The sequence below is a fragment of the Camelus dromedarius genome, unplaced genomic scaffold, assembly GCF_036321535.1.
Source record: "Camelus dromedarius isolate mCamDro1 unplaced genomic scaffold, mCamDro1.pat HAP1_SCAFFOLD_200, whole genome shotgun sequence".
NCBI classification, from domain to species: Eukaryota; Metazoa; Chordata; class Mammalia; order Artiodactyla; family Camelidae; genus Camelus; species Camelus dromedarius.
Window position 1 is genome coordinate 1121582 of NW_026989858.1, and position 13064 is coordinate 1134645.

At 40.9% G+C, this 13064-nt stretch overlaps 1 protein-coding gene across 5 annotated transcripts in view; it reads right to left on the minus strand.

Annotated features, from left to right (window-relative positions):
* Positions 1–1409: 1409 nt before the first annotated feature.
* LOC135320991 (anoctamin-6-like) overlaps positions 1410–13064 on the minus strand; it is a 65931-nt gene continuing 54276 nt past the window's right edge. For 3 of the 5 annotated variants that reach the window (XR_010380338.1, XR_010380337.1, XR_010380339.1), the window contains exon 7: positions 1413–5672. Coding sequence is in view for 1 of the 5 variants with exons in the window: in XM_064484206.1 (XP_064340276.1) it covers positions 12265–12388 (124 nt within the window). In the remaining 4 variants the exon portion in view is untranslated. Of the gene's footprint in view, positions 5673–12264; positions 12389–13064 lie in introns of all 5 variants that reach the window. The other 2 variants (XM_064484206.1, XR_010380340.1) reach the window with 2 other exon arrangements.

The window sequence follows — 13064 nt, forward strand, 5'->3', positions numbered from 1 at the left end:
AGTGTAAAACCGAGTTGGAGCTTGCACCTTCTCACATATATCTCTGTCGTGTAGCTTCCAAATTAAAGAAAATTTATGTTCCCAACAAGCTAGATGATGGACGGCGACACACACAATTATACCTGAGAACTGAGCATTTGTAGATATGTTCTTTCATGTAGCACAAACGGAATTGGATGCTGTAGGATCACTTACTCTGTTTTCTCATTCTGTTTCCAAATTCCGTTTTTTAATTCATGCAATTTTCACTGTAAACCCGAGTTCGAGGTAGTAACGATAAATATATGTTTATGTAGTGTAGAATCCAACTGAAAAGAAATTTGTGTTCCTAACGAGCTAAGTGAATATCGGCTTTCACACACACTTATATCTCAGACCATAGCATGTGGAGAGACATTCGTTCATCTAGCTGAAATGAAGTGAGTTTCAGTAGAATCACTTACACTGGTTTCAGTATGTTTCCTAGTGCCTGTTGGAAGTTCATGCAGTTTTTACTTTAAAACAGATTTCCAGCTAGAACTTCCTCATATATATGTATGTAGTGTATTTTCCCACTGAAAAGAAGCTGTGTTCCCAACAAGCTACGTGATTGACTTTTTTCACACACACTTAAATCTCAGAATTGATCATGTGGAAAGACGTTCGTTCATCTAGCTTAAGGGAAGTGGGTTGCAGTTAAAACACTTACTCTGGATTCTCAGTATGTTTCCTCTGCCGATTTTAAGTTCCTGCAGTTTTCACTGTAATTCCCAGTTGGAACTTGTTCCTCCCCATATGTATGTATGTAGTGTTGTTTCCCACTTAAATGAAACTGTGTTTTCCCAATAAGGTAGGTGACTGACGGCTTTCACACACACTTAACTCTCAGAATTGAGCATGTGGGGAGACGTTCGTTCATCTAGCATAAATGGAATTTGAAAGTGATGATCATGACCTGTGCTTGTAAAAATAAAATTAAGGGAGCATTAATTTAGAGCCTTTATACTTATGGCCATGAGACATTAAAGAATTTCGTTTTCAGCAGTTGATTTCTTTTTTTTTAAACTTCAGAAAACTTAAGTCTTTCCTGTAACTGGATATAGATATTGAATATCTTAAAATCTTTAGTGACCGCTTCAAAGTAGACTGGTTACTTTGCTTTTGGTCTTTAACCTAAAGGAATATCCAGAAGTCCAGTGGCAGTTCGTAAGCAAGGGCATTATCCTTGCCTTTTCATTTTTTATGTGCAATAGGTATAACTGTATACTAGGGTACAGTGTTTATCTCAAGAGCTGCTTGGATATGTATATGTAAGTTATATTTTGAAAAATTATAATATTATGAAAATCAATTAACCTTGGAGATATATTGCATATATTTTATTCTTTAATAATATAGATTTAGATAGCCCCATTTTATGTAACACTTATGAAAATAAGTTGGCTTTATATAAATCCTTTTTCAATAAATCATTTAAAAATTGGGTATTTTTTATCATTTGCTTCTTAAAAATAAGATATTAATTGCACAATATGTATTTTCCTTCAAGTTCATACTTTTTTCTATACTATCTTGAGTTGCTTAGATAATTTTTCCCATAGTATTATTTATTTTAAACACTCAGTATGTGCTTCTGTCTGTTGCTTTATTAGAGAGCAAGAATTCTTTTTTATTTTTAATAAAATATACTTTCAGGAAACTATACTGGGATTCTTTCATTCACAGTGTTGAGCAATGATACCTGTTCTGTTATATCAATTGTCTAAGCCTCTCAACTTCCAGAAGATTACAAGGACAAAGTATAAAACGTCATAAATGATCGACTAAAAAAGTTTATTGTGTTCCTTGATTAAAAGTACAAGTATGGGTCAGTCTTAAATTCGGAAGTAAACGTCTTATAAATTACATGAGTCTTCTCCAAAATTCTTTAATTTGGGCTTTAAACCCTCCAGTAAAAAACTGGTTTGAAGAAGAAGGAAGTCGAGAATAGATTCAATCCAAATTCTATGGGAATAAACAAAGCTAAATGTTTCAGTCATCTTTTGAAGCAGAATAGATATGTTTTCTGCACCATATGATTTTAATAGTACTCATCTGAACATACCGTTTTGACACCATGAGACCACAAGCCAACAAACAAGATCTCAGGCAAAGAAAGAAAAACAACTGAGGGGATTTTCTGCTGCAAAATTTCCCCTAACTAAAACTGTAATTGAGAACAAATCTGACGCCATATTGGATCTGTTCCTTCAGTTTGAAGCCCTGTGAAATGTTTTCCAGGCTTAATCTTGCTGGCTTTGTACCTTTTGTAAAACAACGTTGCCTTTAGCCTAAAACCTACAGGAAAGCCTATTCTCGGGGCTCTGACCTTTAAGGATGTTAGCACTTCTGCACTTACGCAGAGATGGCAAGTTGCAAAATAGAGAATAACCTTTGTTTTGTTGCAGGCTTACAGGGACACAATAGCCTGAGCCACATGGATGGCTGCAAGAACAAAGAATGCCGGCAGCAAGAAGTTTGCACAACCAACCACACCACTTCCCCTTTTTAGTTCAAAAGGAGAATTAATTCTGACTTGGGAAAGATGATTCTCCAGGATATTAGTCCCCCATCTTTTTGGTCTGCCAGTTTTCTGAATAAAGTTACTATTCCTTGCCCCAAAACCTTGTCTCCTGATTTATTTATTTATCACTGTTGTGCAGTGAGCAGAACAAGTTTGGCCTCAGTAACAGAACCAGCTTTGTCATTCCCTCTGATGTGAAATCTCTCTGGGTGTACAAGTGCTTGCCTGGTGGTGGTGGTGGCGGTGGTGTTGGTAGGCAAAAACATTTCACTTCTCCTGATTTCAATAGGCTAAAATTTCCTGCTATTTAAGTCAACTCTAGACTTTTACAGCATCACCTGCTGATGTGCTTCTGGAAGCTACAAAAATTCCAACAATGAAAATAATTCGATTGTCTCCAGAAAAGATAATTTTCCTCAAAATTGAGCAGCTCTGAAACACACTTCAGGAGTACAGATAGATGCAGTGTTCTTCATTTCCCATGCTGTTCTGACACAATTTTCCACTTATATCAAAGTAAATTAAAATTGGTCTTCAATTTCAGATGCTCTGCCATGATACAACAATGTCAATTCCACTTATTTATTGAGCCAGAGCAGCTTTAGAATAAATGACTTTATACCAAACTCCTGCTTGATATCCTGTCTTCTCCTTGGTGGCTAATTCATTCTTCTTACTTCCTAAAAGTTCTCCTGTTATGGGAAGTTAGCCTTTACTGTGCACATTCAATTGGGAAGGCACAAATTAAATATGTGAGGGGATGACATACATATTTAATTCTTACTTATACATATATACAAACACATAGGACCTGTGTCTTGGAAGATGTCAATTCCTAATGTGGGCAAGAGGATGGTCTATAGTTCAATCAATGATCTAAAAGCAGTTTTCTAGGATATAATAAAGCAATGCTTGAGTTATAAGACAGAACAACTCCTGGATATGAATCAGTGGCACCATTCAGTGGGTGCACATGTGTGCACTCACACGCCCATGCACACGGAGCAGCCTTGGAGACACTCCATCTGTGCTGATGGAGCCAAGTCATGCTGGGGAGATGAGGAAAAAGTGCCTAATACAATCAAATCAGGACATCTGAGTAATGGGTAATAGGAGTCAATTGAATATTCTGGTTATCTGAAGGTCAAACAAAAACACTTTTAGTTTCAAACGTCATTGTTAAAAACTTTCTTAAAGCACAGGAGCCTGTTTTCCTGCCTTGCTTAGTGTCACATGGCATATTAAACATGACAGATTCTTAGTTCTCTGACTGTGGAACGGGAAAGGCCTTGCTGTCATATTTCTGAACGTTAGTCTGTTTTGCAGCACAGTGGATACTGAAAATGGGGCAATTTGAGTGAATGGGAATGGACATAACCTAGCAGCCATTGACTGTGATTTGCCAACTTTCTCCAAAAAGTAGGGGTAGCAAGCAAATCAGATAAATTGAGGGATCCTGGGGTGGGGAGTCGGGTGGGCTGACAGCTGGGTGGTCCCAGGTAGCTTGTTTTACTGTGTAAAATTGTGACTATGATCCAGACAGTAAAACATTGTCAAATTCCTGTGCCTGTAGCTTTGATACCTGGCCGAGTCTGTGAGCCAATTTTATCGATGGTGCATAATGAAGATAACTAACATTTCCTGAGGACCAGGTTATGTGACTTCCATGCATTGACTCACTGAATTCCCTAAGCACCCTTTGTGGTACATAACAGTCTTAAAATATGCAGCAGGGAATTATTCTGTTTGCAGATGATAAAATGAAACTCTGAACTGTTGAAGCCTGGCCCGAAATAATGCAGATGGGAAGACGCCGTGCTGGGAGCTCAGCTCGGGCCAGGCTACAGAACCAAGTCCCCTCACCCAGGAACCTGGCCCACAGCCACTTCCAGGCCCTGTTCTATTTCTATGAGTGCTCATGTGAAAATGCCAGGTACTCAGGGTCAATGCGACTTGATTAAGATATCCAAACTGGGATAGCCTTTTGTTGGGGACTGTAACCTGGGAGTGAAACTGGCAGTGAAGTAAGGGAGGAAACAGCCCTGGTTGTAAGAATATTTCTAGGGAAGAAGGTTCCCTGTTGGGCTGGCATGGGAATCGCTGTGGTTGTGAGCCCCCTGTTGCCCTGTGGGGTTATGGGCAGGGAAGGAGAGAGGCTGTTCAGACTAGTTATAGTCAATAGAGTTTGTAAACAGCTGAGTTCTGTTCCCTCACAGCTCAGACACATGCAGAACATGAGGCTGCTTAGCTAATGAACAACAGTGGGTAGCAAAGGCCAAGAGTGGGGTGGGGAAGAGAGATGGGGCCACCTTATGGAAGAAACTCTGCCCCAGAGGACAGGAAGGTAATGAACGATTGGGGAGGCACAAAGGGTTTCTATGGCCTCATCAGGTAGTTCCTACTTTAAACTGATAGTCTGGAATATATGGTCAAATGCGGTGGAATGACTGCTCTTATTTTAGGTTCTACAAACAATTAAACGGATAGATTTCTATCTCCATTATACAAGCACTGCTGGGTGACTTTTAGAGTCATGTGAGGATCAAAAGAGTGAGTACTTATTAATGCTATTACCATGCTTCTACTGAATTAACACTTCAGCAAGAGTATAACTGCCACGCTTCTTAACAACTGCCTCTGTAAGGGTCTTGTAAGTCACAAATAATAATTATAAAGAAAATATATTAAAAATAATAACAATTACAGTTACAACAACTATGTTGTTTATAACGATGATAGTGTTAGCATCTCCCTCTCATATTAAACAGTACCCAACACTGGATTCCGTAGGAAGCAACGCCAATGCATTTTTCGACTTTTCTAAGTCTTCACCCAATGAAGCCTTTTTATTCACATTGGTCCACCACAGCCAGAATTGCTGTTCCTTGCATGGTTGGCTGCCATGCTGAGATGTTCTGGGCTTTTTCTGGCACCATACGTCTATACTGGGTAGTCAAGGTTCCACGTACCCACTCTGATTTCCAATATATTGTTCTCCAGAGCCAACAGAGGGGCCAATGGAAAGAGGCCACATATACTGTGGTGAACCCAAACTGAATACCTGTTGAAGGAATGGACACACAACATGGAGTGGTGGAAGGATGGAAGGACAACATAACTTCTTTTACTCCTGTAAAGGGAGAGGGGGAAATGGTGAACTAAATCCCAAAGAGAAAAGACATTCATGGTAATAATAATGTTCAACAGTGAAAGAATCCAAACAAAAGGCAAATATAAAATCTCTGGGAAGAAGACTCATTACAACCTGTTTCTTTCACATATATACCCTTAGTAGGAATAACATACTTAAAAAACTTCCACCAACCATAGTTATTTGCTCATAATAAACTTGGGAATTTTGAAGCATATTATTCACTCTCAGTGTTGAAATAATACAATCTTGGCAGATGATTTGTATTTGAGGATTAAAAAAAGAATATTGTGGATGTATCTAACAATTTAAATAGAAATAATAAATGTACCTTTGGGAAAGGTATGCATAGAGAACGTTGGAAGAAATACACTGAATATAGGCAAGTGAGCAAGCTCCTTTGAGACTGGGAAGGTGAGTGCAGCACATTCAGAGGGTCTATGAAGTTATTACAAGTCACAGAAAGGTATGCAATTAAAGTGTCTTCCTAAGCAAAATATTCTTCTTCAGGAATTTTTATCTTGATATTTCTATGGTCTGTGAGGTCACAGGAAGTCAAAGTTATGGTGGTGGCTTAGAAGTTCTTTTCTCTCTGTGTGTAATTTACAGGGCAATGCTACAGATGGGGAAGCAGAGATCTGTGGTAAGCTGTTCCATAGGGTGGGGGAGCAGTTAGAAATGATAAGGTCAGAGATCTAAAAGACTTTTAGACCCTCCCCTCCTAACTGGCAGACCTTTAAAGCAAACTAGCACAGGTATGTAAATAAGAGAGTGGATGAGAGGCAAATTAATAGTTACTTTAGTGTTACTGCTCAGTCAAGGGGTAGGGACCACTCTGGCCAGGAACGGCAAGACCGTGGATGTTGTGGATGGGTAGGAGAAGCTGACATTTGCTTCTGACCTGAGAGGCAGGTTTGTGTTGCAGAAAAGCCGATAGTGCTGGAAAGATGCAGCAGATCCACAGCCCAAAAGGAGCTGTCATATTCAGGGAGGTCAGAGAGCAAGAACCAGAGTTAGTGATGCCACAGGGTCAGTAGCGTGGCAGCTGTGATGTCAGTATCTGCGTCCCATAAACCACCTAACCCTACATGAGCTCATCTGCCTAAGGGGGCAGGTAAGTAGCAGAAATGTGTGGAGTGGGTGCAGCCACTGGCAAATTGGCAAGTGGGCATCCTAAGGAAACGCAATGCTCACCGTCACCATATTGGAAATAGGGCCTCATGGTGTCAGATCTCCTTCTTATTCAAGAGAAACCAGAAATTAAGAGTTTATTAGCAATCAACCCAGATCAAAACCCAGAAAAGATATCATTTTATAATGACAAAGAAGGCACAGACTATTCAGAAATAAATTAATGAAAATATTAAGAAGATTCTGATAAATGATTTAAAAAAAGAAAAAAAAAATGATTGAATGAACAGTAGAATGCACCACCCTCTTCAGTGGACAGACTCAAATTTGGGGGACATAGAACATTTTTTCTCCAAAATAAATTTAGTATCTGAATGCAAATTTAGTTAATAATCCCAAATGGATTTAAGAAAAAAATCTGAAAGGTGATCCTAAATGTATTCCAGGAATATACCCATATATACAAATAAATTAATGAGGAGGGATGTTTGAATTTGTAGTATTAGAGACATTCTGGAAAAGGATAAAACAGGACCAACTCTAGGAGGTATTAATCTATGTTCATGGAAACAGTATAGGAATAGTGCACTGAGAGTATGAATGAAATAGATTACATTTCAAGAATAGACGTGGATATTTATGAGATTTTAGTAATATTATAAAACTGACACTTCAAATCAGTGGATTCAAGTACTGCAGTAATTAGCTAAATCATTGGAAGACCTGGTACAGTGTCCGCATTTATGACATTAAAATAAATTCCAGATAATTTTTTAATTAAAAAATAAAACACCAGAAATAACCCAACATGATTTAATCTGTTCAGATTTTCAAGCGAGAAGAACTTTCTAAAAAGGTTTTGGAACAAAGACCAAAAAGAGCAAAGGCCCAGCAACTCAGCAAGGCCAGAAACGCCCACTGTAAAACAAAACTAACCCTCGCCCGACCCTCTCTCACGGTCCTGTGTTGCTCTCTGATACTTTCTACACTTTCTTCTTCCCTTTAAAGTCCAGTTTCTTGGAGAAGTACCTGCTCTGAAGACTTCTCCAGGGCTCAGAGACCTGCATCCCCCACGGCCCTCATCGCAGCACTGAGACAGGAGTTGCACTGCCGGTGGCTGCGTGTTTCAAACTAGTCGGCACTTTCAGCTCCTATTTATTTGATTACCAGTTAGCTTTTGCCGTGGACAAATATTTTCCTCTCAGTGGAATATTTTCCCCCCTTAATTTTTGTTTTACTTAAATAAATTTAAAAAGCCCAGACAGAAAATTGTGTGTGCACATATGCACACACACAGATACACACAGATCTGTTTTTTAAAGTCTACCTAAGTATAGTCCCCCTCTGCATTTTCCCCAATCTTGGCAATTAAAGCTGGGTTTTAGCTCTTGCTTTTATGCCCCACACACACCCCCTTTCTCACTATGCTCCTTTTAGTCAGTGTTCAAATCCCTCTGAAGCCAGGTTACAGCCTTCTCTGTGTTGCCTCAACTAGTTTCTCCCAACTGCTCTGATATTATTCTTTCTCTTGTTGGATTACTCTTCTCCCATGTGCCATGTACATGGCCCTTTTCCCCAGGGCCTCGTCCTCAATCCTTCACTTGGCAGGAATGAATTGCCCCCACGGCCTCACCCGCAGCTCCTCTGATCTCCAGACTGTTGAATCCAGCTTAACAATGGGCATCACTCCTCAGATGTCCCATAGACACTTTGCAATCAAAATGCCACACACAGAACAATCTTGAAACCATCTCCTCCTCTTACACTCCCCCTGCAGATCCGCTCTCCAGATGGGTCACTGGAAAGTCACCTCAGCAGCTCTGCGGCCCGCCGCCGTGGCCCTGCAGTCCCCTCTGCAGCAGTCACTACTTCTGCCGCCCTCGTCTCTCTCCCTCTGCCCAGGGCCTCTCTGCAGGCATGTGCCACTTGTCTGGATTACCTGGAGTGGCCCCCGAAATATCCTTTCCCACCAAAATATGGGCCTCCCCCCAAAAATGTTATTTTCCATTCTGCTGCCAGTATAACCAGATCTTCTTTAACATAATCATTATGCAATTCTCTTGCTTACATATATTCCAATATAGCGCTGTTTCTTTAAGGATACATTCAAGTCTAAGCACACAAGACCCATCCTGACAGTGGCCTTGTGCACCTGATATTCCCACCTGTGGATACTTTGTTCTAACCCTACTGGTTGTTCTTCAGTCTGGCCAAGCCGCTTCATGCCGTGTACTCTTATATGTCTCTACCTCTCTGCATGAAGTGTCCACTCCCTCTACCACACATTAGAGAGCTAACTTCCTTTCACCTTTCAAAATTCAGTTCAAATATTTCCAGCTCTATGAAGTCCAATGTGTGTTCACCTGCTTAGCAATCCATCAACTACTCGCCAAGTCTCGCCTGCCCTGCGGAGTGCAGACACCATGTCTTACCTGTCTTGGTCTCCCCAGCAGTTGATACAGTGTTTGGCATAGCAGGTGCTCAGTGTTTGTTGGATAGATAAACGAATGAATCAGTTAAGTGATGAGAGGTTTACAATCCCCCCGAGTTACTCAGCTGCCACTTTGGAAAGTTCATTCTGCGGAGTTAAGGAAATGTCAGTGCAGGTGGTGAGCAGACAGAACAGAGGTGAGGGCGTGGGGGAGAAAGGCGGTCCTGGAGAGCGCAGGAGAGGCGTGGGTGGGAGAGCACTGGAGAGAGAGGGAATGGAGGGGGCGGGTGCAAGGAGATGTTGAAGAACAACTGATATTAAATGCAGTAAATTAAATGGAGAACATAATAAATGAAGGGAAGATCAAGTTAACACAGCAAGGATGGAAAAGGCAGTACCAGAGACGAAGAGCTCTCACTTCATCACTCACTGCATTTCACTTACGGCACCCGCCCTCTGGGAAGGCAGTGCCAAGTTCTTGAGAGACTGGTGTTTGTGCTGTGGGTGCTCTAAGTACAAAACGGTATCTTATGGCTTCCAGATTTTAAGACTGATAGATTATTTCTCTTATGTCCCGTGTCTGAGTTCTCAAACAGCAGGATCTTTTGCTTCTGGGGGTGAGCTATTGTGGTTAATAACTCAGGGTTACTCTAATAATCTAAAAGGACAGTGGGAAAATCACTAAAACTAATAAAAGAGAAATTTCACTCAGAAAAAAACATATGCCCTATAGAACCTTGTGGGGGCCTTGGGGGTAATGTTACCGCCAACTCATCTAACAGTTGTATGTGAGTGTGTTGAAACTCCATGCTCAAGTCACTTAAACACGTATGACAAACAGGGTCCAGGCTGTGGTGCTCCAGACATGCACGGGAAGGTGAAAAGCCTGACTACTGCCTCCGACAGGATCAGTCCAGCCGGGGAGCGCAATGGACACGGACACGCTCACGCACCATCAAGGCAAGAATCAACTGCAATTCATGTTTAGAGAGGAGAGCAGAAAATCTCTAAAAAGTTTAGGGTTTCCTGCCAAGGCTTGGCAAGATTCCTTCCAGGCAGAAAAGCAGAGAAAGATACTTCTGGCGAAGGAGACTAGGGATGGTGGCAGGGTGCGAGGCCTAAAGAAGCAAGGGTGGAGGGCTCCAGGGTCATCTGTCAGAAGCTGTTCCCCTTCAGCAGCTAAGAGGCATAACTAAAAAGGCAGGTGGCGTGTCATTAATGATCATGGGGAAAACTGGGAGGAGGAAACTGAGGTCAGGAGATCACCATCAAAGGCATTTTATTTGAGAGGAACAAAAATAATTCAAAAAGCACTTGGAAATTCTATCTCCCATGAATGAAAAGAACACAAAATAAGTTTCACTCCAGCGTTGAATACAGAATAACAGACTGCCTACTCTCAGAAATGGATTGAATTTTCTAATTCGTTAGGGATTATTTAGAGAATAGGAAAACGAATAAATCTGAACAATCTCTCTAGAATAGCTGTTACTCCATCCTGTTATGTAGGGTAGAGTTAGGCTGAATTATTTAATTAGTATTTTAATGAGACTATAAAGTTCTAAAAGTCCTATCAATTTCTCCCAAAAGCGTACAACTTTTCCTTTCAATGACCTTTATTTGACTTAACTAGAACAATAACTATTTTCCAAGGCTTTTTTCGTGTGTGTTAAAATACCAAATGATATGCTGCCCTCAGAATGTTGTTGTTATTTTTAATGCTGATAATAGCCCCAATAAGAAATATTTACAATTATGACTCATTTTGGTATAACAGGTCATTGGCTTAAAGTCCTTCTGAAAATAAGCAGAAAAAACGAACATAATTTCTACACCAGCTGCACCCTTAATCGAACCTGGTCACTAAGCACAATAAAAGCAAAGATGAAACTCAAATCAGACACCAGACCACAAAGCATAGCTGACTGAAGATGCCACAAAATGTCCTTTCATTCACCGAGGGAATCAGATGCTTTTCCATGTACATTATATGTTTTAAAACAATTACTATATATATAGAATGTAATTTAGGAAAAAGAAAACTCCCTCTTTCTGTAGACTTATAAACAGGAAGCACAAAGGGGTGTCTTGCAGACATGAACCCGCATGCATAAATGCAAAGCCTATTGACCAAACTCCTTTCCTGTCTCCTAAGCTTAAAAAAAAAAAGAAGTAATTCAAGGCAGTGGTGAGCTGAAAGGGCTCAGATACAAAACGTGCACATCATCAGCCTTCTAGTAGATAAAAGGGCGCCATACATAATAGAAAAGATTATGTTTCCTATGGAAATCTATTTTGAGATGCAACAATTTAAAGGCAACCGAGAGCTCAAAACCAAGTTCAAACAAAGAGAAACAAAGGCCAAGGAAATTTACAGAAATGGACAAAGACATTGGAGAAGGAGGGGACCTGTGTTCTACCAATATCCAGATCAGCAAATTCATCCTGAATTCAAGCCAGTGATGTGCCATGAGGTCACTCAAGGAACCAGGCTGAAACCATCGGCCAGAAGAAATAGGAAAAATGTCAAAGGCAGGTGTGAGGTGTGGAAGGGGTGACCCTGTGACCCTTGCTGCCATGAGGCAGGATGCTCTTGCGGGCATTCTGCACAGGCTGGCGGGCTCACATGACTCTGTTTAGAAGGATATCAGCCAACAGCTGTGCCACACGGGCTGCAGCCCGTGCTGAGTCACATCTAGTAACGGTTCTGAGTTCATCCTTAGACGACATGACCAGTAGGATCTGAGAATCAATGGTGGAGACGTACCTGAATGAATATTCCATTTCATTCCTTGGCAGTAAATCTTCAGCTTTGTACAACATAAATATTGACAGAGATACACACAGGCACCCTACTTGAAAGCCTGACTGCATAATTGCATCTAATTGAAAAAAGCGGGTTCCGTTTCGGTATGCTAGGTCTTTGTTTGGCTCAGTAACCGATGCTTCTGAGACCCAAAGCATATTCTAGTATAACCGACAGTAAAGAAATCTCCACTGATTACTTACTCATATCAAGGTATTCATAAAATAGCACCAGTTTGCCCATGGGATACAGATGGTTGTCCCATTCCCATCGTGGGGTGGTCTGTTTTGTTCCCGAAACTGTGGCACCATTAGATTCATGACCCAGCTGCCAAACAGATCAAATTATAAGGCAGGATATTATCAGACCAAGGTCATAAAAGTATTACTGACATTTCAAGCTGAACACATCATCTTCCCAAGAAATTAATTTCTTGTTTTCAGGATAAATTTCTTTATATTGCTGCATCCCTACCCTCAAGTATTGTGAAAACTAGTCCTGACTACGTACCTTGGGTTTACCAAAATTGTAACGACTACTACTAATTTATCTCCTACCTCCTTTTCAGGTAGGCATTTTAGCTTTTAGAAGATACCTACCCTCATTTGTTTTTTCCCCCCATTTCTCTGCTATTATTCACCATGGCCTTTCCAGTCTGTAAATTGTCAGAGAAAATAAGTAAAAGAAAGAATTACAGGGTCTGTGAGCTGGTGATAAGTGCTGCAGAGGAAAATAAAGGAGGGCGAGGAATGTGTGGTATGGAGGAGTGTGGATGTGGAAGTGACCTTTGAATCAGGCAAAGACGGAGGCAAAGGGGTGGGCAGAGGGAACAGTGATCACAGGCCTGGAGGTCCCTCACGCTGGACAGACAGCATGGAGACTGTTGTGGGCCAGAGAGAATAGGAAATAAGTGGTGGTTTTGGGGGTGGAGCCTTAGAGGCTGCCTTGAGGATGTGGGCATTTTTCCCTCTGAAGGAATTGCGGAGCCATGGAGGGTCACCAA